The sequence below is a fragment of the Musa acuminata genome, chromosome BXJ3-2 (assembly GCF_036884655.1).
Source record: "Musa acuminata AAA Group cultivar baxijiao chromosome BXJ3-2, Cavendish_Baxijiao_AAA, whole genome shotgun sequence".
In the NCBI taxonomy this organism is placed as follows: domain Eukaryota; kingdom Viridiplantae; phylum Streptophyta; class Magnoliopsida; order Zingiberales; family Musaceae; genus Musa; species Musa acuminata.
In genome coordinates, this window is record NC_088350.1 from 29,778,695 (window position 1) to 29,806,624 (window position 27,930).

Consider the following 27,930-nt stretch of genomic DNA (forward strand, 5'->3'; position numbering starts at 1 on the left):
TGATGATACAATAATTTTTTTATTTTTATATTAAATAATTTTTTAAGTATTATGATTGTTATTTTTATAGTTATATATAGTGTTGATAAGATTATTTAGTTCAGACCCAAGAAATCATAAGTTCATCGGTTCTTTTTTTTTTTTTATCTGTACCAATGTACGAATGATCGATCAATCAAATTGTCCGGCACTGGAACGAAGACTCCGACGAAACCCTTGTCATCGTTTGGACGAAGGATCACATCTCGACTTTGGGGACGGGACAGTGAGAATTAAATGCGATTGACGGTGAAATCGTTTGTCGTGTTCTCTGAGAACAAACACGGGGTATTTGCATTCCACGATATCGAGGAGGGAAGGGTGCATAAGATACCCGTCTCTTACGAGAAAAGCCATGCCGCGACTGCTAAAGAAGCCCGTGAGAAGAGCAAGACGACGATGGGCCAATGACAGAGTAACAACGGAGGAGCACAGCAAAGAGCTGTCTCGCCCGGCATCACACCTGCCGACGTCACATGTTGAGAGAAACATGATGATCGCCCCGAGGCAGAGAAATGACAGATACATACAGCAAAAAGCTTGCTCTGCACCACCTCGTGCAGACGCCACTCGGGCAGAGCAACATGGGGATGGCCCCCATGGATCTCTCTCTCTCTGAGCCATTGACAGCAAGTGGCAGACATCTGCATCTGTCACCCCTGCTTCCTTCCGAAACCCACCTCTCCTCCAGCACTACGTTCCGAGTGTAATCGAGGATTGTGGTGTCCATTCAAGTAAAACCACCCAAACCCCCCACACCCCCTCCCCGCACTGCGCTCTTTGGAACCATCTCTGGTAGATCTCCTTCTCACTCCTCTTCTTTTGCCTCGAGAAAAATTTGTACTGCTGGGCAGAGAGAGGAGCAGAGATGTGGTGCTGCTACGTGGGGAAAGCTACCAGGATCTTCTTCTTCGTGGTGGCGGTGCTGGTGGTGGTGGGCCTCGTTCTGGGCTTTGGGTTCATCCGCCACGGGTCGCACGGCAGCAACACCCGCGGGTCCTGCGACAATGACGGCTGCCGACCCGGCCGCCCTCAGCCGGTTCCGGCCGCCGCCACCACGTCTGCCCCGCCGCTCCTCAGCCCGCCCAGCTCCGTCACCGTCGTCCAAGCTCCTTTCCTTGCCTAGCCTGACGGCCCAGACAGTTCTTCACCTTTCTTCGCTTCCTCTTCCTCTCTTGTCATGTAGATGCACATATCCACCCTTTCCATTTTCCTTTGTTGAAGCTGTGGCTGTGTGGAAATGTTTGCGAGTGTTGCGATTAGGAATTCTTCTCCTGTGCTGTACCAAAAGTTACTCTTATTATTATTGTATGGCTCCTTTATTTTCCCCCTTTCTTCGAGAAAGAAAACTTGGGAAGGTTGAAGAGCTCAATTGGCTACATTTTTGCTCACTGTTGACAATTGATTTTTGTTTATTTAATTTATGGAGGCTTATGATGTGAGTTGAAAGGACCTTTTTTTTTCTTCTGTGGATGGGACTATATGACAATCGAGTTATCATTGACTTAGACTTCACATGTTCACTGTACCAACTCAGTTCACACATCGTGTTCAACCTTCAAACGATTCCGGCAGCCTAAAAGCAAGTTTACAGCTTAGAAGAATCACCACGAATCATGGGGAACAGCGTGAAACCAGATAGAAGGAGACGAGACAGGGGATAAACCATGAGTTCTTACAGCACAACAACAAAGTTACATGGAACAGTAGAAACTACAGACCGTAGATAAGGTAGGAGATAAAGGGTTTCTTTCTCCACAGCATTCATAGAGGCAGCTCGCCGAGCCTCTCATCCTCTCCGGTCACCGTAAACTCATACACAGCCCCTATCTTTATTCCAAGGCAAAGCTACTTCTTGCGGGCAGTCTTAAGCATCGACAGTCTCGCCGCCGCCGTCTGCCGAGGCCAGCACGAGCTCTGGGTGCAGCGGCTCGGCTCGGGTTGTGCCGTCGAGAGCGTTGGGCCGCCCCAGGGCCTTCAGCGTCAGATGCGCCGCCTTTTGCCCGGAGATCATCATCGCCCCAAACGTCGGCCCCTGCAACCAAAACCAAACAGAACTCACCACCACACACGGATCAAATCTATGTAAAGATTCATGTCGACTCATCGAATCGTTCTCGATGAGCGCTGTTTGTCTCGGAAGTAAATAATGAGGAAAAAAGATCCAATCTTTTGCCATCAACAACCTGAGAGAAGAAAGCAATACAAAGAATATTGCTTTATGTTATATCTGCAAGTATAGTATTCACAAAGACCGAACTTTTTGGAGTGTTTTTCCCCTAAAATCGACAAATAATTCTCAAAATCATACAAATGACAAATTTTAGTTCAACATAAGCTGTAAAGATTGAATCTTTATGATAAAAGATATAAGAACAGAGGTGCCAAGAAAGAAGGGATATCGATACCATTCTTGGAGCGCCATCGATCTCGGCGACCTCCATGCCGGTGACGATCATGCCCGGGACGACCTCCCTGGTGAGTCGGACGATGGCGTCCTCCGCTGCGTTCATATCCAGGGCCTTCATCCCGGGCACCGAGTCGATCATCCCGATGCCCTTCAGCCGCTTAACGCCGGTGGCGCCAAAGGGCCCGTCGTGGCCGCAGGAGCTCACCACCACCTTGGCCTCCATCACGTTGGGGTCCATGCAGGACTGGGTGTCATGGTTCATGGACACCAGCGCCCAGTTGGTCACCACGCCGGCGACGCGCCCTTCCTTGACGATGAGGTCCTCGGCGGCGACGGCGTTGAAGAGCTTGACGTTGGGGCGGGCGATGAGGCGGCTCAAGATGGTGGAGGTGAAGAGTGCAGCGTGGCGGACCACGACGTAGTTGTCGGCCTCGTCGTACGGGACGCCGAGCTCGTCGAGGAAGAGGTGGGCGGGCTTGCGGACGACCATGGCGGAGAAGAGCTGGCCGCCGAGCCACGCGCCGCCTCCGGGGGAAACGGACTGCTCCACGATGGCCACGCGCACGGACGGGTCCTTGGAGATCTCGTATGCGCAGGACAGCCCCGCAGAGCCGGCGCCGATGACCACCACGTCCGTATCCGCATAGCTGATCATGTCGGTCATGTAGCGGCGGGTCATCTCCCGGGAGACGATGGACTCCTGGATGGGCTCGAAGGAGAAGGAGCCGACGTCATACTTGGGGGCGGCCAAGGCGGAGGTGACGGACAGGGCGGCCTTGCCGCTGCCCGAGTGGGATGGGAGGGGGGTAGCCGCCAGGCGGAGGCCACTGAATGAGGAGCGGAGGTGGTGGTTGCCGGCGAAGAGGGACTTGGGGTTGGAGAGGAGGAAGGAGGTCGCCATGGATGCGGCCATCGGAGGGAGCTCGGGAAGGGTATGAGTTGGGGGTCTTGGAGAGGTTTAAGGAGGATAAGAACGCGGTGGGAAGACGAGAGTTGGGCGAGCGAGGGCTATAAATGGGGTTAGTTGTGCGTGAAAATATCTAGCTGGAGGCTATTTTGCACAATAGTCCCTTTAACCCTCATGTTTTGCATCTAGAGACCTTATTCTTGTAACTTTAGACAGCATTAGGCACACATGAAAAGAGAATATAGAGACATTATATGTTAATCTTGGTCGAACGTGACACCCAAATACTATCGAACATGGAATGCTGATCATTGGGCTGAGCTCTTATCGACTTGAAGCCACCATTGGCTCCTTTGGCACAGGCGGTCACTGCAGAGGAAAAAGAGACGATTCGATGCAGACGGAAGCACTGCTCCTCTCTTTTGGGTGTGACGTCTTGCTTTGGCAAGAAGACTACCACTCTCAGCTCAACCATCTTTGATCTCTTCCTCAGATTTTGGCCCACAGCATGTGGTGTTGTGATCCTCCCGATCTTTTCTTTCTCTCTCTCTCTCTTTTTTTTTTTTTTTAATATGGAAGAAGCATTCTATCTGATGGCAGTCCGGAAGAGCAAAATAATGAAGTGGACCGACCCCCATTCTGCAACCGATGACCTGGAGGTGATGGCTACTGGGAGTTGATATCAGAATGGTTCCTAGCATTGCAGCTACAAATTCTAAGAAAAATCTCTCATCCTCAACAGTTCTTAAACAAGAAAATGTTAGAATCTGGCATACACAAAGACTAATTTTTTTACTTATCATTTTACGAATTAGCATTGCCTGCTAACAGAAGCAGATTCATGAATCATATCATGATGGGAATTCCATCCTGGTCATTAGGATTGTCCGGTACAGGTATAATCTTCTTGCCTCTTGTAAAGCATGTCTAAACACTGCAGAATGAGATCACAAGGTGAGGCTTTCACACATTTTTTGTGACTAGTTTTTTCTTTTTTTTAATTTTCTGGCAATCACAAGAAAATAAAAGCAAAATTTGGCTGTAAGAATTGAGTTGATGACTGGAATTCCATGCATACCACGACATCATTTCATTTTGGAAGACAAGATGCTTGCAAAGTTGATATATCTTCATACAAGATATCCTGAGACACTAAGAAGATACAGGTCTAATAGATGATGCAAGATTGATGGTATCAGAAACAGATAAGGGACACAAAAAATGCTCAGAAAAAAGAGCATATACCACAATCATTACCTTATCAAATGATCCTAGTGTTCCAACTGATGTCTTGCTGATGACAAAGCCAACATATGTCACTTTTAAACATAGCTGGTGGACTTTCCACAACCTCTTACACATATGTCACTTGCTTTTAATGCAATTCAGAAAAAAAAGAAAAGAAAAAGAAGAAAAGGAGTCATCCAAAGATCATGTAGACCATTCCACCCCAAGGCAAGATGAAGGTTCTAAGACCATTAACATAATTCCAACAAAATCATTCAGACACCAACGAGAAATCATTAAAGTAAGTTCACAACACAAACATCCAAACATCACACGTTCGTAACATAAGTAGGTTCGAAGAGATATGTGGTCCGAGAATGGGTTCCCCTACAGTCACGGGACAGACCAGAAACAAGCAACAAGAAGCTAGTTGGATGATGGACATATATCTTCAATGGAAGTCTGTGAGAGCCTCACGAACAACTTCTCAAAAACCATGAATTTTGATACGTTCCTTCTTCACGATTCCAGCCTGCACCATGAGAAGCAAGAGAGATATATCTTCATTCACCATCAGATGAGAGAAAATAACACGGTTTATTCTTGTACATTCCCTGATTTACCACTATATAAGCAAGAATAATCTAGAATAAGATGGGAGAAAAGAAAGCACCTGAACCAAGAAATTGGAGACATTCTTCCGCTGATCACCTTGAAGTTGAATGACCTACAAAAAATTATTTCGCTCCACTGATCAATACCAATTCTAGCAACAATAAATGCATGCATCTAGCTAAAAGAAAGACCATAAAACAATACCTGCCCCAACTCTGGGTCCTGAACCACAGTACCATTACAGCAGAATTCCCTTTTCAGATCTTTCAAGATCTTGTTATAGCTGAACTCTTTTTTTAATCCCTGCACTGTAGTTAGACTCTTCCTGCCGTTCCGCTGCTGTATGCGGATGTGCACATACTCCTTTGCACCAGCACCAGAGTCATCAGCATTCGCATCAGCAAATGGATCTAAAGCAAAAGAGACGGAATTACCAAAATAATGAATTCCAGGTAGAGGTAAGCTTCTCTAACGTTAAGCTGTTGAAACACTCCAAGCAAACACACAACCAGGTATAACTGTACAAAATTGCATGGAATGGGATTTTGCGAACATACCAAAAGTAGTTGGGATCTGAACGTCGAGATCAGACATGAACACTGGAACTACCGAAGGGAAAGACTGAACAAAGGTTCACTGGCTTCTAGAGCTGCATCAAATTTAAACCACACAATATGGACACTGTTAGCATTCAGCTGAGATCGAGACAATAATTCAATATGACAATTGCTCAGCTATGTAGCAAGGCACATTGGTAAGACATGAAAAAAAACTCATAAAAGATCAGGTTTATTTCTTCAAGAAAGAAAATCATTATTTCATGAAAGAGGATAATAATAAGTGAAAACCTAAGTACATCGATATCAAGGCCACATTAAATAACATGCACTTAGATGTCCAACATGCTTTACAAATAATCAGAGGCAAAAGTACTTGATCAAGAACAGGATGAAAAAATCGGATGGAAACTAATTGATAGCAACAACAAATTACCACAGTTATATTTCAGAAGATCTCTTGATGTGTCATTTAGCTCATATTTTTTTATTGGGGCAATCAAATGACGAGCGTCATCAAAGAAGAGATAGTATATACAAAATTTAACCATACTTCCCAAGGAAAATCAACAATAGCACCTTGGCAGGGATGAAAAAATCACATAAACAGTTGCATGGAAAAATGAACCGAGATCAGTTGCACAAAACATTAAGCAATAAACATAGTTAACCCATCTGGGAAGGGGATGCTATACATGAAAATGTGTTTCCCACATGACTATGAGCTAACTATGTCATGAAGTGGTTTGTCATTTGTCAGAAAAGCTTAAAGGTTGGACAAAGAATCATTCAGCCATACCTCAAAAAGTTGGAATCAATGGTTTGTGCGACAGTTCTAAATTGCTAAAGGAGAGAATATAAATGATTACCATGTCCATTTCTTTAATAAAAATCATTTAGTTCCTTGAGAATTGATGAATTTTTCACTTGATCTTGGTTGAAATCTGAAGACAAGACTATTTTTCACCTTTTTAGGGAGACAAACCATCTTTTTTAGGGAAAAACACAGAAGTACGAAAGGTACCACCATAACCCCTGATCTTAATACCATCAAGTCAGATTCGACTTATCATATTGGAGATTTGATCATGAAGGAACAACAGCCTGACTGCTCGATTGATCAACATACATCCTTCATCAACCGAGATAATTAGGGCACAGCTTAAATGCACCAATAATCACTCGATAAAAACAAAAACAAAAGGATCAAAGTGATGCGATGTAGAGCAGATCGACCGCATCAAAAAGTATATTCTTTTTTCTAATTTTCTGATCGACAGCACATCGACAAACTGTTTCAGGTGCAACATGGTATAAATAGCAGGAAAAAACATTTTCTTTTTTCCAATTTCGTTTTGTCCAGGTAAATGCTAACAAAGGAAAGGAGAAAACGGGACCAAAACTATTTGTCCTTAGGTCAAGATTCTAACACTTGGAACCGGTAATTCCCCCCACCCCAAACCATTACCCCCCCCCCCCCCCCCTTGCATCCTTGGACAACATGGAAGCCCATCAAGCAGCAGATCCAACATAACAGATGCCACGAAAGAAAACCGGAGGTCTTAACTTCCCGATCAACAGAAGCAAGCCAAAATAATCAATAAAGCGCATGAAGCAACAGATCTTGTTGTACAAAGGAAGGGAAAAAGGATCCTTTTTTGTTACCGCGCTGAGGACGAGATGTACGCCTCTCGCAGCGATCACAGATAGGCGAAGAAGAAGAGGGAGAGAATTTGTGGCTGATGCGCTCGACTGCTCTTCTTTAATATTTATAGAGGGAGAAAGAGAGAGCGAGAGGCATTAAATTAGTGTTGGAAGGCTATCTTTTTCCTTTCATTTTTACGCCAGATGGCTTGATCGATGGGATTTCACGAATACCGAAGCGGAATGGACATGCAGGATGTCACGTGATCGTGGGCCGATGGCGTCCTACTTTAGCGGACGGCCGTCCGGGTTCTGCAGTGGAAGTTTTCCGAGCTGGTGGAACGTGGACGGGTGATCTCGATTTGGACGGCCCTGATCGCCTAATCAATCCCGATTCCCGTTTTATCATTGCTTTACTTTCTTCTTTATCACGTTCACGGGATGTGCGGTGGCCCCCACACGTTTGCGTTCCTGCAACGCAGTTCATTTGCGCCCTACGTCTTATTTTCTTTATTTATTTATTGGATAAATTTCCCAAAAAGACCAAAATTATCTCTCTTTTTTCTATACAATATTATTTGTTAGTTTTATTTTTTATTTTTTAAAAAATTAGATTATCCTTGACGTCTATATTCTTCGTCCACATTCGCTATTGCGATCACACCATCATCCACTACCTCTATCTTTATTCTTTTATGTCATAATTTTATATCAATACCTATACGATTCGTCTAAATTTGATAATGCATTATGGCTCCTGAACTTTCTCCCCGATAGAGATGTGAGATTGATTGATGGTGAGAGAGATTGTTGGGTGATGACGATCGTAATCAATAGGTGATTTGGAGCCTTCGTTAGCGCTTGACATATGCGACATTCTTTCGTGATGTGTTAACTCCACGATGAGAAAACTTTATGAAGAATATGATAATAACAAATAAAGGATGAAGATAGCAAAACGAGAATATAACAAATAAGAGCAAGGATGGAGGTAACGAGATGAATGTGACGATAAAGGACCTCATTTTTTAGAAAATAATAAATGTTTTATAAGAATAAATCAGAAAGAAAAAAACCTTAGAATGTTTTTTTTGAGAATTTATCCCATTTATTTAGATTTGGCACGTAGTGTTTATTTGCAAAGTGACATGACATGACATTCAGACATTCTCATGTCAGATTCTTCGAATTACATATTAGCACGAACTGATCACCATCAAAAGTCACAATGCAATAACTATACTTTAGTAGTCAACATTTAGGTTTTGAACTGTTATTGACAATATAGACCGGTTTGGATACTACGGAACTCCTCATCAGCTACTTATACTGGGTTGATGTTTATCCTGTAAGAGGGAGATGATCACATTCAGCATCATAAATCTCAAACATTGTATTTCCTTCTCCTTCGCCACAGCAAGAAACAATCTTAGGAAGTCGATCTCCACCGTAAGGAATGGGTTGGAACTTTCAGGAACCTTACGGAATGGTCGTTTAGATTTCATGGCCGCAAGGAAATGAACATAAGTTGGTCTCACTGATGATGAAGATGATCTGAATTTGCTGAAATATAAGCTAATTATTGCAGTTAGATACAGCTATACTCTCAACATCTTCATTTTTGTCTTCTCCACCCATTCTACTAATTGATCTCCCACACTTCGTTCAATCTCAAACTCATCCTTCTCCCTTCTCTCACAGGAGCAGAGGTATTGGTGGTGGATGTTACCATCAGATTGTATGGAATCTAAGATTTCTTCTGCGGCGTACTGCCATCAGCTAAGAACAATAGTTGGCCATGCTCAAATGGGGCCTGTGCACAGCAGCGCGAGTCCCGTGAGTTCACGTGGGCGTCCATGGTAGCATCACATCAGTTTCTCCTCGGAAAGGGATGGGCGGCTCCTTCCCGGTCGTGAAGCAGACCCGAGCCAGGGAGGCGTCCGACGGTCCCCCGACTCCACTACGATAGCGGACAAAGAGTGACACATACTGACGCCTCGTCGCCTTCCGCCATGCTTCCATACTCCCCTCGTCCTTTTTCTCTGGCGACCCCTCTCTCCTCTCTTCAACGTCGGAGACTCGTATGCTTTCAAATCCGAGCTCTGTGGTGCTTCGAGTACCGTTGTTCCCTACGCGCACACAGGAACTATTATGACTGTGACGATTTGATCTGATGGGACAAGAAATCTGTCTCGACAATACTCACATTCGAACTTCTAACTTGTTCTAAATTCAGCGTCAACGCTCTGCTCCGCAATAAACAGAGAGCATATACAAATAGAACGTTTCCGCATAATCCCTATCAGGAGGAGGAAAGGATTGACGAGGGTAACAATTACGATAAGACTCGTGTGACATTAATTACCTTAGATGATGACTCCCGTCTTTGTTAACCTAATGAGACACCCGATCAAAGCGGACCAAAACACCTATCAAGACGCATTAACACCCTACTCAGGCCCGATCCCCCACGCTACGCCAACGACAATGTCATACGCTACCAGAAGTACGATCCTGCTCCCTGCGGACAGGCACATCATACAACGATAATTCTCACTATAAAAACCCTTGCGCGTCGAGAAGAAGAGAAGCGGAGACAACTTGATTAAAAAAGAGCGAATCCCCCACGACCACTCACTAACTTGATCGTCGGAGGGGTCGGGCCGAGCTCCCCGACCCGACCTTTGTGCAGGTGCCAAGCCGAAGATCCCGACTGAACGTGCAGGCGGGGAGTTCTTGCTCGGAGGGAATAACGACCCCATCCCAATCGGGACACCGTGATCGACCACCTCAGTAGTCGGGAGGAGCGTCCCAGGGAAATCTCCGTCATCCGGATCCGAACTAAGTCGCATTGGTCTCGAGGCCACGGCTTAAGGTTGTTTACACTAACAACGACCAAGACGCCTGAATTGGCAGCTTGACAGAAAGCGGGTTGATCATCAATCCCAAATTTTGGACAGTAGCTGTAATGATATTTCTCTGTGATCCTCGTGGGCTTGAGCTGAATCAATCCCAAACTTCGGACAGTAGCTGCAAACTTCAGACAGCACTTTTATGATTGTCACGATCTAATAAAATATCTGATCTATCAAAATATTTAAATTAAAATCGATAATAATATATCAATCAGATCCTTATAAATCAATTTTAATCTTACCTTTTTGCAGTATAAGACTAATCACATCCCGACTATGAAGCCGCGACAGCAAAGCTCTCTTCCTCCCACCGGCAGAAGAATGGAGCGCAGAGAACGGCAGGGACTGATGCAACGTGTTTAAACTAGCAGCCAGTGGACGAGACCTACGTGTGGTCGCTCCATCATCCGCAAGTATCGATCGTTCGCGATCATGTTTGCCCTGTCCATATCTCAATTTTGATTTCTCCGTGACTCTCCGTGATGGAGAATCTGCGGCGGGCCCTTCGCTAGGTGAATCACGGCACGCACACACAGCCTCCCTGTTCATCACGAGCAGAAATCCTCTCACTCCCTGGCGGTGGACTTCTCCCCACACTGTGTCTGCACGTGTTCATCGTTTCTGGAAGGGCTGCATCCCGGCCAAGATCGCAGAGGAAGATGATCGCCTTCTCGGTGAATGCATTGTCTCATGTTCGATGCAGAGTATTCTTCTCATCTGTGATCAGCCATAGCAAAAGGAAACAGGGCTGGATTTGAGTGCACTCTCGAGTCTTATCCCTGACTCAGATACTGCCTTTGTGTGATGGATCTACGAAGAAGGTGGAGTGGTGGTGGTTGCCACAGTTGTGGATTGATTGCAGCACTGCAGTTAAAGACATCCTGCCAAAAATCGCCCATGTCGTGGTTCATTTCCAGAAGCTGGGGGCTGGCCAGAGTTACATTCCTGATAGCAAGCATGCTGCCAGAGAATCCAATCACTCTTGCATATGTCTGGCTATCCTGTCAAGATCTGATGCGTGCCTGATGAGGCACGTTTTGTTTGGATCTCCGGAGGGCTTATCTGCGATGTAATTTGCTGTTTTGGCTCCAGTAACATGAAGTAAGAAAGAAAGAAAGCGTGCGACAGTGACGATGGGCAAGACGAAGCGGCAGAAGAAAAGAACTATAAACCTCTCTAAAGCAGGAAAAATAGAAATGAAATAAAACAAATACAAAAATCTTGAGGACAATTATTAGACCACCAATTTAAATCATGTGGCGTGGAAACCCCATGCGCCAATACATAGGACCATTTCTGCCAGTATAAAAGGAGAGGCATGCACTCGTCCTTCCCCGTAGCGAGCCAAAGAAGAGGAAGCTACTCGAGTGCCTTCCACCACCCTCAAGCCATGGCGTTGGCCTCCACCAACGACGCGCTGCTTGCCAACTACGTCCCCGTCTACGTCATGCTCCCTGTAAGTCCCTCGCCCACCCTCCACAATGGATCCGGCATCGACATGCATATGACTGATCCTAGCTGTTGCTCCCATAGCTGGGCGTCGTCAACGCCGAGAACGTCTTCGAGGACCCCGACGGGCTACGGGAGCAGCTGAAGCAGCTCAGGGCGGCAGACGTCGACGGCGTCATGGTGGATGTCTGGTGGGGGATCATCGAGAACAAGGGCCCCAAGTGCTTCGAGTGGGGCGCCTACAGAGAGCTGTTCAAGATGGTGCAGGAGGAGGGGTTAAAGCTGCAGGCCATCATGTCCTTCCACCAGTGCGGCGGCAACGTCGGCGACGCCGTCTACATCCCCATACCGCAGTGGGTGCGCGACGTCGCCGCCGCCAACCCGGACATCTTCTACACGAACAGGAGCGGCACCAGGAATCCGGAGTACCTCTCCCTCGGGGTGGATAACGAGCCGCTCTTTGCCGGGCGTACCGCCGTCGAGGTTCGACTTGATCAACACTAATCTCTAATCATTCATTCTAACAAAAGTGCCAATCCAAAGTGATGGCATCAAGCAAAGTGCAGAACTTGAACGTGGAACATGGAAAACCCAGGGAACACGTAAACCGTCTCCATCTCTGATCTAATCAGCACTAAGAGAAAGAACATCGAAAGTACACGTGAAAACAATGGAACGCTGAGAATGTTCCTGTATCTGTAACACAATCTTCGGTCTTCTTCCATGACAGCTCTACAGCGACTTCATGAAAAGCTTCAGAGAGAACATGGCGGACTTCCTGCACGCTTGTCTCATCAGGGACATAGAGGTAGGCCTCGGCCCTGCCGGAGAATTGAGGTACCCATCCTATCCACAGGTCGAGGGATGGAATTTCCCGGGCATTGGGGAGTTTCAGGTACGCTCTCTGTAATGTCATCAATCATATCAGAGAACCTTTTTTCTGCATCGACCTCGACAAAAAATGATGTTGCCGTGCTACGACAAGTATGTCACGGCAGATTTCCGTCAAGCTGTAGCCGAGGCAGGGCATCCTGATTGGAAGTTGCCAGATGATGCAGGTGAGTACAATGACACCCCCGAGAAGACAAAGTTCTTTGCAGAGAACGGGACGTACCTCACAGAGAAGGGGAAGTTCTTCCTGACTTGGTACTCCAACAAGTTGCTGAAGCACGCAGACCAGATCCTTGATCGGGCCAACCAGGCTTTCCTCGGATGCAAACTGAAGCTTGCCATCAAAGTATGTGTCCATGACTGAAGATCTCGCCGTTGTTTCGAGTGATACCTGATGCTGTACGAATCCATATCAGGTGTCTGGTGTTCACTGGTGGTACAAAGACGATAGCCATGCAGCAGAGCTCACCGCGGGCTACTACAACTTGAAGGTGCGAGATGGCTACAGAACCATTGCACGGCAGCTGACGAGGCACGATGCCATTCTGAACTTTACCTGCGGCGAGATGAGAGACTCCGAGCAACCCGAAGAAGCCAAGAGTCGGCCTGAGGAGCTCGTGCAGCAGGTAAGCTACGAAGCGTAACATTCCTTGCAGACTGCAGCAGGGCACAGGAGTTGGACTAACCCGAGAGATATTGCCAGGTGCTGAGTGCGGCATGGAGGGAGGGGATCGAAGTAGCCTGCGAGAATGCACTGAATCGGTATGACACGGCAGCATACAATGTAATGCTGAGGAACGCGAGGCCGAATGGGATCAATCCGAACGGCCCTCCCAAAGTGAGGATTTCTGCATTGACATATCTCCGACTCTCGGATGTTCTGCTGGAGAGCGAAAACTGGGTGATATTTAAATTGTTCGTGAAGAAAATGCATGCTGATCAGGTAATTTGAGGTTCTTCTCCTGGAGTCAGATGCATGTTCTTCGTGTGTCTTGTATCATAAACCCACTGTTGTTTGTTTCAGGATTATTGCCCGGATTCACAGAATTTCTTCAAGCCCATCACACCTATGAAAAGATCGAAACCAGAGATACCGATCGAGAAGATCCTTGAAGCAACAGAGCCCTTGGAGCCATATCCATTTGATCCAGTCACTGATATGTTCAGTGATGAGGCCTCCGAGACTTCCTAGGTTGAGCAATCAAGAAGATAAGATAAATAAGATCCTTCCTGCAGTGGATCCGTGACGAACATCAACCTAGTTATGTTCAGTGATGAGGCCTCCGAGACTTCCTAGGTTGAGCAATCAAGAAGATAAGATAAATAAGATCCTTCCTGCAGTGGATCCGTGACGAACATCAACCTAGTTATGAGTTTGTGAACTACAATAAGTAAGAGCTTGTGACATTAATAATGTCTATTCCATGTTGTGTGTGATAATGTATGCGTGAGACTACTAGAAAAATGCTATCAAGAATAAAGTTTCAGGAACTTTATGTTGGTTTAGCATCTCTAAAATGATGTTAATTAGGACCCAGATATTTACTTTGTGATGTGAGACTCTCTTACAAGATTCTGCAGCTTTTCTTGTCATATATTTTTGTGTTGTTGCCCACTACTTTCATAAATATGAAAAAAGATGATAAAGTAGACCAAACCAAAAAGAACTAATTGGTAATACAGATTATTTGAAGGTTGTCACTTACAATTTGGAGAATAAACTAATTTGAAAGAGGTACATGACATTCTTCTAAGTTTTCCTAATTAAGATAACAGCCAAGTCAGAGTACAAGACAATTTCCAGGGTTTGGTAACAAAGATTTTTATAACATCAAAACAATGAAGCCAACAAAAGATGCATGGTAGCAACAGTAAGTTTCTATAGTGTAAACTGATAACATAAACTTCTAATAAGAATTTGAAGGGGTTGGCATAAATGTTTATGTATCATTTGGAGCTTTGTGAATTGTGTATCATAAAGAAACTCACTAATTATCACCACTGGATGAAGAGCAATTGTTGAAATGTTCAAATTGACAGGTACCTCTTATAATAATTTCTTTGGAAGTTAGGAAATTAGCTCTGTAGCATTGTGAAATGTGAATCACCAGAAACACAGATGTTCATCATGCAAGTAGTGGTTCCAACTTCCAAGTAACTGGTATATAGCAAACATATCTGATATCTGGGACATACCAGCTTCTTTCAGCAGTTGTCTTCATTCATGTAACTTGATATGTGTGCTTGGATTAAGGATGTGAATTGTCCCCTACTAGAGACCTGTAGATCATGATATCTGACTCAACAAAGCTGCAACCTGGTGGTTTCTTCAGTCCATTTAGTCTTGCCAAACCTCTGATCCTTTCCACATCACTCCACCTTTTATCGGCAGCATACAAACTAGAGAGGGTGACATAAGGACCAATGTGTTCAGGTTTTAGACTGATAATATTCCTAGCAGCAATCTCAGCCAGCTCAACATTGTGATGAATCCTGCAAGCAGAAAGAAGTGCTACCCAAACATCAGCTATCAGCTTTGCATCCATGTTCATGATGAATTTGTATGCTCCTTCCAAGTCCCCAGCCCTTCCAAGAATATCCACCACACAGGAATAGTGATCAACCTTAGGCTTCAAGCAGTATGCCTTTGACATTTGGTAGAAGATCTCCCTACCCTCACGGACCAGTCCTGTGTGACCACATGCTGACAAAGCCGATGCGAAGGTGATCTCATCTGGTCTGATACCCTTTGCTTTCATCTCATCAAAGCAAGCAAGTGCCTCCCTTCCCCTTCCATGGAGTCCATACCCTGAAATCATTGCGCTCCAGGAAACAAAATTTTTCACTGGCATTTCGTCGAAAACTTGACGAGAACACTCCAGGCTACCACACTTGGCGTACATGTCTACAAGTGCAGTCCCCACAGTCACCCTGTTTTCGAACCCTTTTCCAATGAGATAAGCATGAAGGCTTGTTCCAAATCGCATGGCTCCGACCCGATCACATGCTCCGAGCACTGCTATAAGAGTTACTGCATCAGGGACTACGCCCTCTAAGTTCATTCGACGAAAAAGACTCAGGCTTTCAGCAGCATCACCATGTCTAGCAAAACCAGAAATCATGGAGTTCCATGAGACAGTATCTTTCCTGCACATGTTCTTGAACAAACGCCAGGCACCTACGATGAATTTGGAGTTGGCATAGACATCGATCAGAGCATTAACCAAAAAACCATTGATTTCCATGCCACTACGAAGAATGCAGGCATGAATCTCCATCCCTTGCTTCAGGGCCATCAAATCTGCACAAGCAGGCAGTACACCCAGAAGACTCGCCTCATCCAGCCGACTTCCGGTGAGAGGCCTATCAGCAAAGAGCGACAGAGACGTCGCCGGATCATTATTCCTTGCATAACCTGAAATCATCGTGTTCCAAGAAGTTAAATCTTTAACAGGCATTCTGTCGAACAACTTCTGAGCGATCTCCATCTGTCCGAACTTGGAATACATCGACAGAAGAGAATTGGCCACGAAGACGTCGGACTCATACCCACAAACAATTATTTCAGAATGCACTCTTCTTCCGACCTCAACAAGGCATATATCACCGCATGCCATCAGCACAAACGGGTACGTGAAGTTATCCGACCTTCTGCCAAACTTCAACATCTCACGGTACAAGAGAAGCGACTCGAGCGGCGACCCACCGCAGGCGCAGCCCCGGATCATCACGTTCCACAGGAACGAGCTCTTGAGGACGATTCCGTCGAAGATGACCCGGGCTTCGCGCACGCAGCCGCAGGCGGAGTACATAGCGCAGAGCTTGGTGCTGAGGTAGGTGTTGTCGAGGAGGACGCCGGAGGCGACCATGTGGGCGTGGAGCCGTCGGCCTTGGCCCAACGACCTGGAGTTGGTCAGTGACTGCAAGAGCCGCCCACATTGGAGGGAGGCGAGGGGTTCGCTGGCTGCTCCTCCAGCCACCGAATGGCAATCCGAGCTATTGATACGGAGAGGGGTGAGGGTCGACAACTGCAGGAGTCTGCTCAAAGACTTGGTGGAGTTGTGAGGAACACAAGCATTCATGAGACCGTGTGAGAATGGGAGTCGCTCGAAGGCAAATACGCTGCTCTTTGATGACGAAAGGATGACGGCGTACACGATAACCGATTGTAGCCCTCACCGACGTAGATTCGAACCAAAAACCGACTCCGTTCGATAATTCATCGATTTCGAAACTAAATCCGAACAGTTCGATTATAATATCTATATTTTGAAAATTAAAATTGATGATTTTTGAATTGGAATCGAAGACAGACAAATTAGAATCGTCGATTTTGAAACCGAAAGTCAACCTGATAGAACATAAATCTCAAATAAAGAACTTAATACATATACTTTAATATCCTTTTATGAGTAAATAGATTTAGATTTAACATGTTAATGAAATCTAAACATATGATGTAGATCGAAACGATGAATCGGAATTTCACAAATATTTTTAATTAAACACTATAAAAAAAAAAACTGATACAAGATTCAGACTCATTTAATCCAGCCATCAAAAAACTTTAAAGATCTTAATCTAATAGCAGAGAGTAACTTTGAGTTTATTGTTTCAGTATACTGAAATGATGTTCTTTGATCTAGTAATCACAGTAATTGTAGTCTAATTGTCCATATACAGTTTGAGTAGCATGTACAGATTCATAGTTTATAGACCAAAGCTGTAGCCAACGAGGAAACAAGGCATGAACTGCTCCCATCTTTTACTTCCAAGAGATCAATGTATAATGAAAGAATTAACTTATGATTCAAAATTTATTGTTCTAAAGCTGTTCACTAGGCACAATCTGCTAGTATAACAAAACTAGTCTAACTTCCTGATGCAAGTGGCGAGGACCTGAATCCAGATGTGTTGAAAGCATCGGATGATTCTATGATGCAGCCTTGGTCGGTGGCGCGGGCATCAGGTGCAGATGTGGTTGTTCGAGCTTCTGAGAACCAGGCTTTCAAGTCTGTGATTCCCAGAGCATAATCGATCAGATTCAGATCATTAAACCATGCTCAACGGCGAGCCGATCACCAATGGGCCTCTCGAGTAGTAGTTTTCAGCACCTTATGAGTCCTGTGGCAACACCACCAGAAAAATTAGAACAAGCCTGCAATGAACAGAACTGACATCTGCAACAGATACACGAGATAAATCCATAACATTTTGTACTGCTACAGAAACACAATTTGCAAAATGATAGCTTTGTGGCAACTGCAAATAAAAGGCAAGTTGGAATCATTGACTACTTTTCCATATAGTACAGCTTTCTCACTCCAAAAAGAAAAAATATTGTATAAATTTCTTCGATTAGAATATAAAAATGTTGCATTTCTTTTGAAGATGTGATGGAATCAAACTGAGTTGCAAGTAAACAGTTGCTTATTAGTGAGATATCAAGTCAGGTTTCATGTTTCGACAGAATCATTGTGGCTTAGTTCTTCATTCTTTACTAGAAATAAGAAATAAAGTAAACTCTATTGCTGCAAGTGAGGTGAAGATGTGATGATCAAATAGGTGTGCACTAGAAGATACATCTAATTAATATTTTTGAAGTTTCATAGCAAATTGTTGTCCCCTATGTTACTGTGTCTAAGAGTTATTTCTCTCTGCTACTGAAAAAGTTTCGTTGACAAAGAATACACAACCTGTTCACAGAATATGTACTTTAGCCAGATCCGAGGACTGGCTCAACGATCAATCTCCAACAAAACCCAGGATTGATGAATAAAACCAAACCCCTGCATGCAGAGACTGTCTTTGTAACTTAGATCATAGCCACCAGAAAAGATTCAAAGGAGGAATCTTAGCATAGCACGAAGGTTTACTTGTATATTTTAGTATAATGATGTCTAGTAAATCCTCTGGGATGTGGTCCATATTGTGCAGAATAGTAAGAAGGCATCCCCATGGACTAGTAAATAAGGAGAAATATTAGCCAATTAGCGAAATTGCAACAATACCTGTTCCAACCAAAGTCAGCTCTCATCATCCGAACTAGAACTATCGACCCGCCGATCCCTTATCGCCGGAAAAAGTAGCTGCTTTGGATCTGGCACGGGTAGTGGTGATGATGTTTCTCTATTTCTGGGTGCTTGTTTAACTTTTCTTGGTGCTTCTCTCACCTCTTTGCAGGCCTTATCTAACATCACAAGAAAGTCCCGTACAATTACAAACAATCGCAAGCCCTCATCCTTCCCAGCATTTCCATGGAAAAAGTCTGTGGTTTTCTTTACCAATAATCTTAGTCTCTTTTCTTCACCTAATAAGAAACTGATTCCAGTTTCAGCTTGCTCCATGAAACTCTCGAGTATGTGATGAAACCCACTTTCCTCCTCATGACTTTTCATGCTTGTATTTAGGAATTCCTTTGTCCTCACCGACCTGTGGTTAAGCTGTGCCACCAAAGTTGCCAAGGCATCAGCATCCAAAGATGCTGCTTTCTTGACATTTTGAAGTTCATCTCCAAGACCTGAAACAATTTTAAGACCAAGTTTTCGGAAGTAGTCTTCAGATTCATGGAGTGAATCATCGCTAAGATCATCAGAGTTCAGGCTAGAGACGCTCCCACTTCGTTCCCTGGCTATTCGTACAGCACGCACACCTTCAGATCGAATTATCTCTTGAACAACAAAATGCAATAATGTTGTCTTCCCATCGGCTCCTTTAACATCAGACAACTTCAGGAGTGTATCAAGCTTGAATGCTTGTGCTCCCCCACGGAAGGTACCATCATTCATGCGATTGCCAGTTTTAAGGACAGCTTCTAATAGCTTCAAGAACAGACGGCTACTTTTTAGTTCTTCACAGGCCACCTGATAAGAATAATGCGTAAAAAGAAAATAATTTAGAGATATCCATGTTAGTGGAACTGGTACTGGAAAAGCTTCACTTCCTATGGTCAGTCATATCAAATATGAGAACGGCAATGTCCCCATACATATGGTGCCTTGATAAAAACATCTTTCAAGTTTTTTGATGATTATGAACCTCACTGATGAAAAGAGAACATAGAGCACTGCACATAGAAGAAGTACTGTTTCATATCCTCTCAAATTATCTTGGTTGCCACCTTCCTTTGCTGACAAGAAAAATCCATGAAAAACTGACAGGGATTTTAAACTTTAGCTTTGCTATGAATACAGGCATTGGGAAAGAAAACCCACTGCACTGACATGTCAACACACAAAATTTTGGAAAAATATGAAATGCCATGTGGCATACATGGCAATTGGAAAGCGAAAACATAATGTTCATGTATTGCTATAAATATATAATAACACACAAGAAACAAATTTGTACAATTTGGACGACCTGTGATTATCATGATATATAACTTAAGGGATCCAGTTATGGATGGATAATGTTATGGACATCATTCACATCCAGAGTAAATCATAGTATTAAATTACATTAGTCTTGCCAGTATACAACATATGCTCAGAAGCTTTAAAATTGATCTACTTGTATCCCACATGTATACTGCACATGCATAATTTCATAGATAATGTAGTTTTTCATGGTCCGCATAGATAAAGTAAAATGCTAGTGAATGGATTGTCCACCATGTTTTAGGTGAGTTATCCTTTTTCCCCAAGCATGCATTGAAGGGTCCTAACACATGTTCTGGAAGCATCAAAATGTCTATGACCAACATGAGTACAACCATAGATACATTCACTTTCTACGCATTGACCTTCCCACTCATCACAGGACAATAAAGAAAAAAGTTCAAATAAAAGAAAATTGTCCTAGTCAAAATGCTTCTCTATTAACCCATATTAGATGTTTGTAAATGTTTTGATTTCTCGATATTTAACCTTTTCTCTTTGCTCTAAACTACAGTTTAATAAGTAGATGTTGAAATGCAATACTGAACTAGTTGTATGGTTAGAACTGAAAAACACAACAAGTCATGATTGAAAAATTAAATGCTGGACCAGATCTTACCTCTAGCGTAGAAAACGATTCCGTGGCAGTTGAAACTTCTTCTGGCATGGAAGCCATGAAAAGAAGTGCTTCTAGTCTTTGAAAAGCAAACGGAATATCCAATAATGCCTTCAAAAACCTTTCTGCTAAGCCAAGTTCAGAATGATCACCAGTATACAATCGAAGCTTCAGCTCTTCATCAGTTGTAGGAGCCATCTTTATCAATGTTTGTAGTAACTCCACTGGAAGCTTTTTTCCTTTTTCAGAAAAATCAATCAATTATTACAACACACAAATTATACATAGCTACAACTTAAAGGATATATATTGAGACCCAAAAGAGAGTAGACAAGATAATTTAGTATGTAACATAAACAACACTTGTAGTAACTCCACTGGAAGCTTTTTTCCTTGTTCAGAAAAATCAATCAAGTATTACAACACACAAATTAAACATAGCTACAAGCTAAAGGATATATATTGAGACTCAAAAGAAAGTAGACAAAATAATTTAGTATGTAACGGCAACAAACAGAATCAGGAGACCACAGCATGTATCATGATTTGCATTAAGAGGAGCTTTCTTACCAAAAAAAGAAAAAGGAACAACTGGATTCTAAGATTTGGCAAATCATCAGGACAAGACACATAAAAAAGCATTATAGACAAGAGTTTCCTTAAATTTTCTACTTGTGAGTACACAAAAGAAATCCTTTTTTTCATCATTTTCTTTTTTATGTATATTATCCAATATTCCGTAGCAAGTAATAGGGTAATACAAGTTGAAACGTTAAGTATCAAAATCATATATTCTGCCAATTGTTCAATTTCCACATTGTGAATCAGGGAGCATAATTGTCTCATAAGGATGAACATAAATTAGGTGCCACCACCAACAACATATATGTAAAGGAACTAATCCAGAAAGAAACTAAATTGAACAGTTTGAGTTGTCATGAAAAATTCACCAAAGTATTCTTTTTCTAACTTCTAATAGAATCTTTCTCACAATAGTTTTGGAATATAGTGAAAAAAACCTACCTTCCATAAGAGCATCACGAACTCCTTCTATTTTCACATTCAGTGCCTTTAATGAAATAGCCAAATTTTGGGACTTCTTGGCATCAAGAATCCGAACATATTCAACAGGAACCTTTGATGATAAGCCCTTCCCACAATTTTTGGGTTTATTAGCAGAATTGTAACCAAAAAGACTTTCAATCATCTCCTCATCAAACCTATAGACAGAAGTTATTATGTTCAACATAAGACTATGGAGAAGATCCAAAAGATGAGACACTGGAGAGCTTACTGGAATGAACCCGACTTAATCTGATTCCACACCATAGATTGATCAGGGTTTGCAAGAACTTTATCCCAAAATAATGGTTTGAGCTTTGTTTTTGGTGCACCATCTGATACAGAATGTTGGGGCCCAAGAGGGGATGGCGGAGGCACTTTTGATGGACCCATGTTTATTTTTGGTGCACGAGGAACAGAAGCAGCTTTTGGTGGAGGTGGAGGGGGACCACCAGGTCTTTTGATGGATGGGGGAGGGGGTGGAACAGGAGCCGAAGGAACAGCATTTGGAACTGGAGGAGCCATTACAGGTGGTGGTGGTGGAGGTTGTGGAGATCGTGGAGGTGGAAGTGGAGGAGGAGATGGTGATGAAGATGGAGATGGAGATGGAGGTGGAGGTGGAGGTGGAGGTGGAGGTGAAGGTGAAGATGGAGATGGAGGTGAAGGTGGTGATCGAGGTAGAGGTGAAGGTGGAGGAGGAGGCGGAGGCGGAGGTGGAGGTTTGGAAGTGGGCTTTTCTGCTGGTCCATTGGTTGGTGCACCAGATAGCTCCATAGATGAACTTAAATGTCCAGAGTGTAATTTGGATGATGGAACCTCAGCTGAGCCAACACTCAAGGGTGAAGCATCACCAACTTGGATTGATTCGGATTTGAGAGACAAAACTCCCGACTTATTCTTCTCACTTGAAGTTGCTATGCCAGAGTTTTGTGAAGAATCTGGAAACACATTCACAATCAGTCTCTGAAGTAATACTCATACATAAAGGAACAAGTATATAAACTTTTCATACCAGAGAAGTCACTCAAACTCAAACTTAGGAGTGGCTTGTCATCCTTCAAGTCATTACTTGAGTAAACTTTTTTTCTACGGCAATTAATATATAGAATAAACAGAATTGCTGCAACAAAAGAGGTTCCTGCTACGCTTAAAGCAACTGCAACAGCAATTGTTTTGTTGGTTTCCTCTTGCTCCTTAGCTAGAAAATCTGCAGTTTCATCTGGGCTCATTTCATCGAAAGCTGGTGGAACAAATTTACTGGAAGCATGGGTTAGCGTACGTGCAGGTCTTAGGATAGAGGGAGGTGCTGGACTAGACTTAGAAGGGCCAGATGAAACATATGGAAATGAAGCTGAAGCATAAGCAGGGGAACAAAACGTTGGTGGTGCATGGGTAGGGACCATGGTTGGTGTAGGGTGATCAGCCAGATTCCTCCTTGAAGCGGGATAACGTCTGATTAATGGTTCAAGATTATAGTACCAATTTCTCATAGAGTTCTTCTCTCCTGTATGAGCAAGATGAATATGTTTACCCAAACATATAAGTAAGAAATACTTGAGGCGCGAAGATAGTGCAGCCACACCTTTTTCTTCATTGTCTTTTGCAAGCAACCCCACTTTTACTTGGTTTTGTCTGGAATCTTTGATCATGTCGTCCAAAAGGGAGAAGTCTAATTTTTTCATAATTTCTTTTACATCTTTTGGATGTAGACCACAATCAAGCAACATCTTTTCCACCTGTAAATTTTGCATCTCATCAGCAGCTTATTTTGGATTTATACCATGCGATCGTAGTCATGATACAGATGTTAAAATCTAAAATGGTATCTAAATTGATGAAGCATCTAAAATGGCAGAAAATAATAGGACAAGTACACATGTTAATATGCATTGACATGGATGGATTGTGCAATTTTAAGTAAATATAATTTCTTTTTGTAAGTTCAAGCACAAAGTAAAAGTTTTCATTTGAATTCTGATGTTCTAACAGAAATCATGTTCACATAGGCAATTATTTTGACATATAGGAAGGATGTTTAGGGGCAAAATATTTACACCTTTTTGCATCATACCACCAAAGTTCATAACTTGTACACAACTTTGAATGCTGTTGGCATTTATACTCAATGTAAATGATGCCTGTGTGTTCATTTTTGCCATGCCTCACAAGGACAGACACATGAAAAATATAACGATATTTTTTATGAATTAAAATAGCTAAAGATGTGAATCATGAATAGATGACATAAAAAGATCAATAGGAAGAAGCTTTAAGTAATAAAGAAAGAAACCAAATATTGAGAGAGAGGAGACAAGTTAGGGGACTCAATAAACTTGATATTTGCTAGTGCCAGGTGAACTTTTGCAAAGTACAAAAGAAGATCTAGCAGTCAGTTTCAGCATTGATTTCATGGTTATCCATAATATCTATTAATAATTTGTAGTCCACAATTAGCAGTTTTGCTTGTTCTCTCTTTTCTTTTTGTTCAGTGCTGATATCAAGTAACTTTGGTTTTTCTTTCCAGAGAGCAGGATAAAACGATAAGTGATGCTTGCAGCCCATACTCTTTAGCCAAAGAGATGAAAGCACAAAGGTACTGCACTTCACTGTTTAGAGGGACAAGAAATCAATAACTTTAACAGAATTTAGGCAACAAATGTTAACATTTGCAACATTATTACGAATTGACATCAGTAATTTGGAATCCTGAAGATTGTTTGGTATGTTTGACCTATGTCACAACAACCGAAAAACATGGAGCAATAGTTTTACATAACAAAATTGACACAGGAATGACAAATCTCTGCAGCAGATTACATTTATTGTGAAAACTTGGAAGCTTATGTTTGAACAAGAAGATTCTAGATTTCTTCAATGAACTAAAATGTGGGAAATGCCAAGGCATAAATCTAAAACCTACAGCTGTGCACCAACATTTCGTATCTACTAATCATATTGACATTTGATTATCGATTGCAGATGCATACTTCATCTCATCTGACTAATTCTTACCCTGTTTGCGGAATTTTCTTTCAACTAATTACCATTTTATGCAACAGAATATGATGCATTGAATTTGAAGAGACAATCCAAATCAAGAAATTAACTCGATGGAAAAATTGTGCACCCCTCCAGTTGTATTGCAGTGAAGATTAGAAAGTATGATGAATCATCCAAAAAGAGTTTTCCAAACAAATCAAGCTAAAATTCCATTAAAGGCAGTTGTGCTAGTCTACTCAGTAGAAAAGCGTATTTGTTTAACCTAGTTATGGGATATAATTCCAATCACAATCCGGAAGAAAGAAAGATCAAGACTACAACAAATCATCCTTCTCACCATACTGGGAACAAAAGAATCAGCCAAATTGAAGAATTGGCTCTGTCTTCCCGTCCAAACTTTTGTCACGAGAACGGAAAACAAGACCATACATGCAACGGCCGAAGCTTTCCTGCTTAGAGCCATAATCTCTCTGACAGATGTTAGAGGCAAAGACTAATCTTCTCATGTCATAAATATGTTATCCCAATCACCTCCCAAAACATCATGTGAATTAGCTCAAAACGTTGCACTTTTTTCCTCGCTCAGAAAAAAGAAAACAGTGGCATCTTTTTCTTTATCTCCAGAACCAAGAGCCCAGATGAGGTTGCCTGAAAGAAAATGCTTATCTTCGACGACAAGAATCAGCAGAAGCGGAAAAGGCGAAAAATCCTTCAAATTTTTGCGACCTATTGCTCCTTGACCAGATGAATTCCAGAAAGCTAAAATCGGAAAGCAGCCACCTTAACGAAAGGTGCAGACCAAGACCCGCGCCTGGGGACTACACGTGCCTCAACGCGTTGCTGAGAATCCAGAGGATGCTCAAAAATCGATCCTTTCCCTTGTTGAAATAATAAAACAGACTCGGACCTCCGAATTATAATGCTAAAAAATGTCTACTTTTCTCTCCGAGAAACCAAGAAACGGATCAAATCGCGCCAAAGATCACCGCCTTTGAGTTGCCAAACAGGATGAATGCCACGAGCATCGTGCCAGGAGATGGAGCAAATCATGCCAAAGAACGAGTTACGTAAGAGAAAAGCCCCAACGTCGCCAAGAGGAACCTCGAATCGCCCACGATGCCCTCCCCTTTCGAGTAAATCGACACAAACGAGCTGATGTCCCAAACAAGCGGCCTCGGAGGAAGAAAATTATGTCCTAATGGCAGCTGACGAAGGGGAAAGGGAGCTCCTTTGGGATCGGAAACGATGAACGGAAACGGAAGCTCGCGGAGAACAATCTCTTCCTCCTAAATGTCGCCTGTGGACTTCGGGAGGAGGGAGGAGGGCCGAAGGCGACCAAAGCGGGGGGAAGCCGCGTGAGAGGGGAATTGAAATGGCGTGGCTTTTGTTGGCAAAATCGAGACTTTTCTCCCACATGGAAACCTCTTTAGAGAGAACGGAATGCCAACAGTTGACACATGACAACTCGTTTATATTACATGCATATGATCACAAACAATAGACAACAAAATATGACTTATTTTCCTTTTCTCTCCATTGTGTTGATGACAACTCATCTTCATTCTAATTATCCACTTCTTAGAGAATGTATTATATTACAAAAGGAAAAAAAATATTTTATACACTTTAAAAAATAAAAAAGACACATTAAATAAAAAAAATAGTTATTAACCATTTAAGATCATAAATTTACCATAAGCTCAAAGCCAAATAATAAAATACCAAAGGAAGAAAGGAAAAAATACCAAATGAGAAGGAAAAAATTTATCATAAATTTTCTTTGGAGCGTTACAAAAAAAAAAAAGGAAAAAAGGCAAGCAGGATATTTAAATTTAATTCGAAAGAAATGAGAAGGAAATAAAAAATAACAAAAACGACCCGTTAAAAATCGCCAACCTTCGCGTTTAAAGCCCATCAAAAGCGTGGGACCCCCCTCTCTCTCGTGCTCCATCACCTCATCGTCACCGTCCAGCATCATTAGGAAAGAGATCATCTGTCACACCCTCCCACCTCTGCTTCTGTTTGAAGACCACACGCAGGACAGAGAAACGAGCAAAAGGAGGCAGGAAGCACGGAGAAGAAGATGTCGAAGACGAAGGCGACGACGATTACGCACATGGACTTCCATGGCGGATCCATCCCCTTCCCCTCCTCACCTCTCGTCCGCTCCTGCTTTCGCCGCGACGTACCGCTCGCTACACACTTCTTCCCTCTCCTCAGTACGATATTCTCCCCTTTACTCTCTTTTCACAGTCATTGGAACCACCCTAATCTGTCTCCCGTTCTTCCTCTTCAGCCTCTGGCCGTCCGATCGACCCAGCGAGCCCGACCACTACGACCGCTCCCTCCCCCGCCCCGGACCGGACAGGCGCGGCCTCCGCTTTCCTCCCTCACGCGCCGCACACGGCCGTCACTTCGATGAGGACGAGCGAAAGCCGTTCGACGCCTCCTGCTCCCCTCGCCACCCCGACAACACCCTCCGCCAGTTCTGACGCTGAGCGCCCCATCTCGACCCCGATGGTGCCCCCGCCCCTGTACCCGGCTTCCGACCCCCTCTATCGGCTTCGGTTCTGCTCATATTGCTTGGGGTCTGAATCGAGACGCACGACCCACCACCTCAATGTGGTCCGCCGCGAGGCTCGCCGAAGCCAGCGCTGCTGAGAAGGTCTCATCAGGCCGGTGGCAGTCGAAGCCACCCGAGGTGAAGGTCATCAGATCCGACGAAATTACGGAAGGCCTGGAGCGTAGGCTTCGAGAGACCGTTCGGCTTGTGGATGACACAGATCGGAACCTTGAAAGAGAGGCCGAGATCGGTGTAGTGAGCGGTCGCCTACGCGGAAGTGAGGGAGAGCACCGTATTGGGATCTTATACGGATAGGGCAAGGGATCAGGCGAGGGCAAGATCTCCAATGTATCCCGAGGTGAAGGATGGGAACGTTTCTCCGGCGAAGGGGCTCGGCCAGTTTCCGTTCTGGGCCTGTTTAAAGGCGGATTAATGGTTATTGATCGATTCTTTATCACGGATCGATGCAAGTGAGACTACAACCTTTGAAATGGTTGCAGTGTGGTTGATTGTGGGCTAATCAATTCTGGGGGAAAGTTGTGCTCAGATATTTGAATCTGTTGGGGCTAACTAATTTAGGGCATGTTATCGTACGTGACAATTCTTACAATTATTTGAAATTGATTTTATGTTTATTGCTCTTTCAGTTTGATAGG

The 27,930-nt window shown here is 43.4% G+C and overlaps 6 protein-coding genes and 1 pseudogene across 6 annotated transcripts; 3 read left to right on the top strand and 4 right to left on the bottom strand.

The window, feature by feature from the left end:
* The first annotated feature begins 907 nt into the window (after positions 1–907).
* LOC135631591 (uncharacterized protein Os04g0629400-like) lies at positions 908–1,165 on the top strand. The gene has a single exon (XM_065139328.1). The coding sequence runs from the start codon at positions 908–910 to the stop codon at positions 1,163–1,165; it is 258 nt and encodes an 85-aa protein (XP_064995400.1).
* Positions 1,166–1,695: 530 nt separating this feature from the next.
* On the bottom strand, positions 1,696–3,445 carry LOC135631191 (thiamine thiazole synthase 2, chloroplastic-like). Its single transcript, XM_065138659.1, has 2 exons — positions 2,448–3,445; positions 1,696–2,074 (listed from the first exon to the last, which is right to left on the bottom strand). The coding sequence occupies exons 1-2, from the start codon at positions 3,360–3,362 to the stop codon at positions 1,907–1,909; spliced, it is 1,083 nt and encodes a 360-aa protein (XP_064994731.1). The 5' UTR covers positions 3,363–3,445; the 3' UTR covers positions 1,696–1,906.
* Positions 3,446–4,814: 1,369 nt separating this feature from the next.
* Positions 4,815–7,561, bottom strand: LOC103975581 (protein translation factor SUI1 homolog). The gene is made up of 5 exons (XM_009390592.3): positions 7,421–7,561; positions 5,756–5,847; positions 5,403–5,608; positions 5,257–5,310; positions 4,815–5,115 (listed from the first exon to the last, which is right to left on the bottom strand). Exons 2-5 carry the CDS (start codon positions 5,790–5,792, stop codon positions 5,071–5,073), a joined length of 342 nt encoding a protein of 113 aa, XP_009388867.1. The 5' UTR covers positions 5,793–5,847; positions 7,421–7,561; the 3' UTR covers positions 4,815–5,070.
* A 4,052-nt stretch (positions 7,562–11,613) lies between these two features.
* On the top strand, positions 11,614–14,160 carry LOC103975580 (beta-amylase). Its single transcript, XM_009390589.3, has 7 exons — positions 11,614–11,770; positions 11,848–12,246; positions 12,494–12,658; positions 12,749–13,000; positions 13,071–13,280; positions 13,358–13,597; positions 13,679–14,160. The coding sequence occupies exons 1-7, from the start codon at positions 11,633–11,635 to the stop codon at positions 13,844–13,846; spliced, it is 1,572 nt and encodes a 523-aa protein (XP_009388864.3). The 5' UTR covers positions 11,614–11,632; the 3' UTR covers positions 13,847–14,160.
* Positions 12,360–16,815, bottom strand: LOC103975579 (pentatricopeptide repeat-containing protein At1g08070, chloroplastic-like). Its single transcript, XM_065138766.1, has 2 exons — positions 14,699–16,815; positions 12,360–13,989 (listed from the first exon to the last, which is right to left on the bottom strand). The coding sequence occupies exon 1, from the start codon at positions 16,734–16,736 to the stop codon at positions 14,904–14,906; it is 1,833 nt and encodes a 610-aa protein (XP_064994838.1). The 5' UTR covers positions 16,737–16,815; the 3' UTR covers positions 12,360–13,989; positions 14,699–14,903.
* A 602-nt stretch (positions 16,816–17,417) lies between these two features.
* LOC103976265 (formin-like protein 5) lies at positions 17,418–26,750 on the bottom strand. Its single transcript, XM_065138529.1, has 8 exons — positions 25,049–26,750; positions 23,294–23,447; positions 22,724–23,215; positions 21,944–22,649; positions 21,673–21,869; positions 20,653–20,888; positions 18,666–19,517; positions 17,418–17,778 (listed from the first exon to the last, which is right to left on the bottom strand). Exons 1-7 carry the CDS (start codon positions 25,172–25,174, stop codon positions 18,681–18,683), a joined length of 2,748 nt encoding a protein of 915 aa, XP_064994601.1. The 5' UTR covers positions 25,175–26,750; the 3' UTR covers positions 17,418–17,778; positions 18,666–18,680.
* Positions 26,748–27,920, top strand: LOC103976264 (uncharacterized; annotated as a pseudogene).
* Positions 27,921–27,930: the final 10 nt, after the last annotated feature.

Coding starts and splice junctions, on each gene's coding strand:
- LOC135631591 (XM_065139328.1), top strand. CDS start 908: ATGTGGTGCTGCTACGTGGGGAAAGCTACCAGGATCTTCTTCTTCGTG.
- LOC135631191 (XM_065138659.1), bottom strand. CDS start 3,362: ATGGCCGCATCCATGGCGACCTCCTTCCTCCTCTCCAACCCCAAGTCC. Junction 2,075..2,447: donor TCGATGGCGCTCCAAGAATG/GTATCGATATCC, acceptor TTTTGGTTGCAG/GGGCCGACGTTTGGGGCGAT.
- LOC103975581 (XM_009390592.3), bottom strand. CDS start 5,792: ATGTCTGATCTCGACGTTCAGATCCCAACTACTTTTG. Junction 5,609..5,755: donor TCAGATCCCAACTACTTTTG/GTATGTTCGCAA, acceptor CTTTTGCTTTAG/ATCCATTTGCTGATGCGAAT. Junction 5,311..5,402: donor AGGACCCAGAGTTGGGGCAG/GTATTGTTTTAT, acceptor AATTTTTTGTAG/GTCATTCAACTTCAAGGTGA.
- LOC103975580 (XM_009390589.3), top strand. CDS start 11,633: ATGCACTCGTCCTTCCCCGTAGCGAGCCAAAGAAGAGGAAGCTACTCG. Junction 11,771..11,847: donor CCGTCTACGTCATGCTCCCT/GTAAGTCCCTCG, acceptor TTGCTCCCATAG/CTGGGCGTCGTCAACGCCGA. Junction 13,001..13,070: donor AACTGAAGCTTGCCATCAAA/GTATGTGTCCAT, acceptor AATCCATATCAG/GTGTCTGGTGTTCACTGGTG.
- LOC103975579 (XM_065138766.1), bottom strand. CDS start 16,736: ATGAATGCTTGTGTTCCTCACAACTCCACCAAGTCTTTGAGCAGACTC.
- LOC103976265 (XM_065138529.1), bottom strand. CDS start 25,174: ATGGCTCTAAGCAGGAAAGCTTCGGCCGTTGCATGTATGGTCTTGTTT. Junction 23,448..25,048: donor ATTCTTTTGTTCCCAGTATG/GTGAGAAGGATG, acceptor CAAAATTTACAG/GTGGAAAAGATGTTGCTTGA. Junction 20,889..21,672: donor TCGTGATGCTCTTATGGAAG/GTAGGTTTTTTT, acceptor TTTCTGAAAAAG/GAAAAAAGCTTCCAGTGGAG.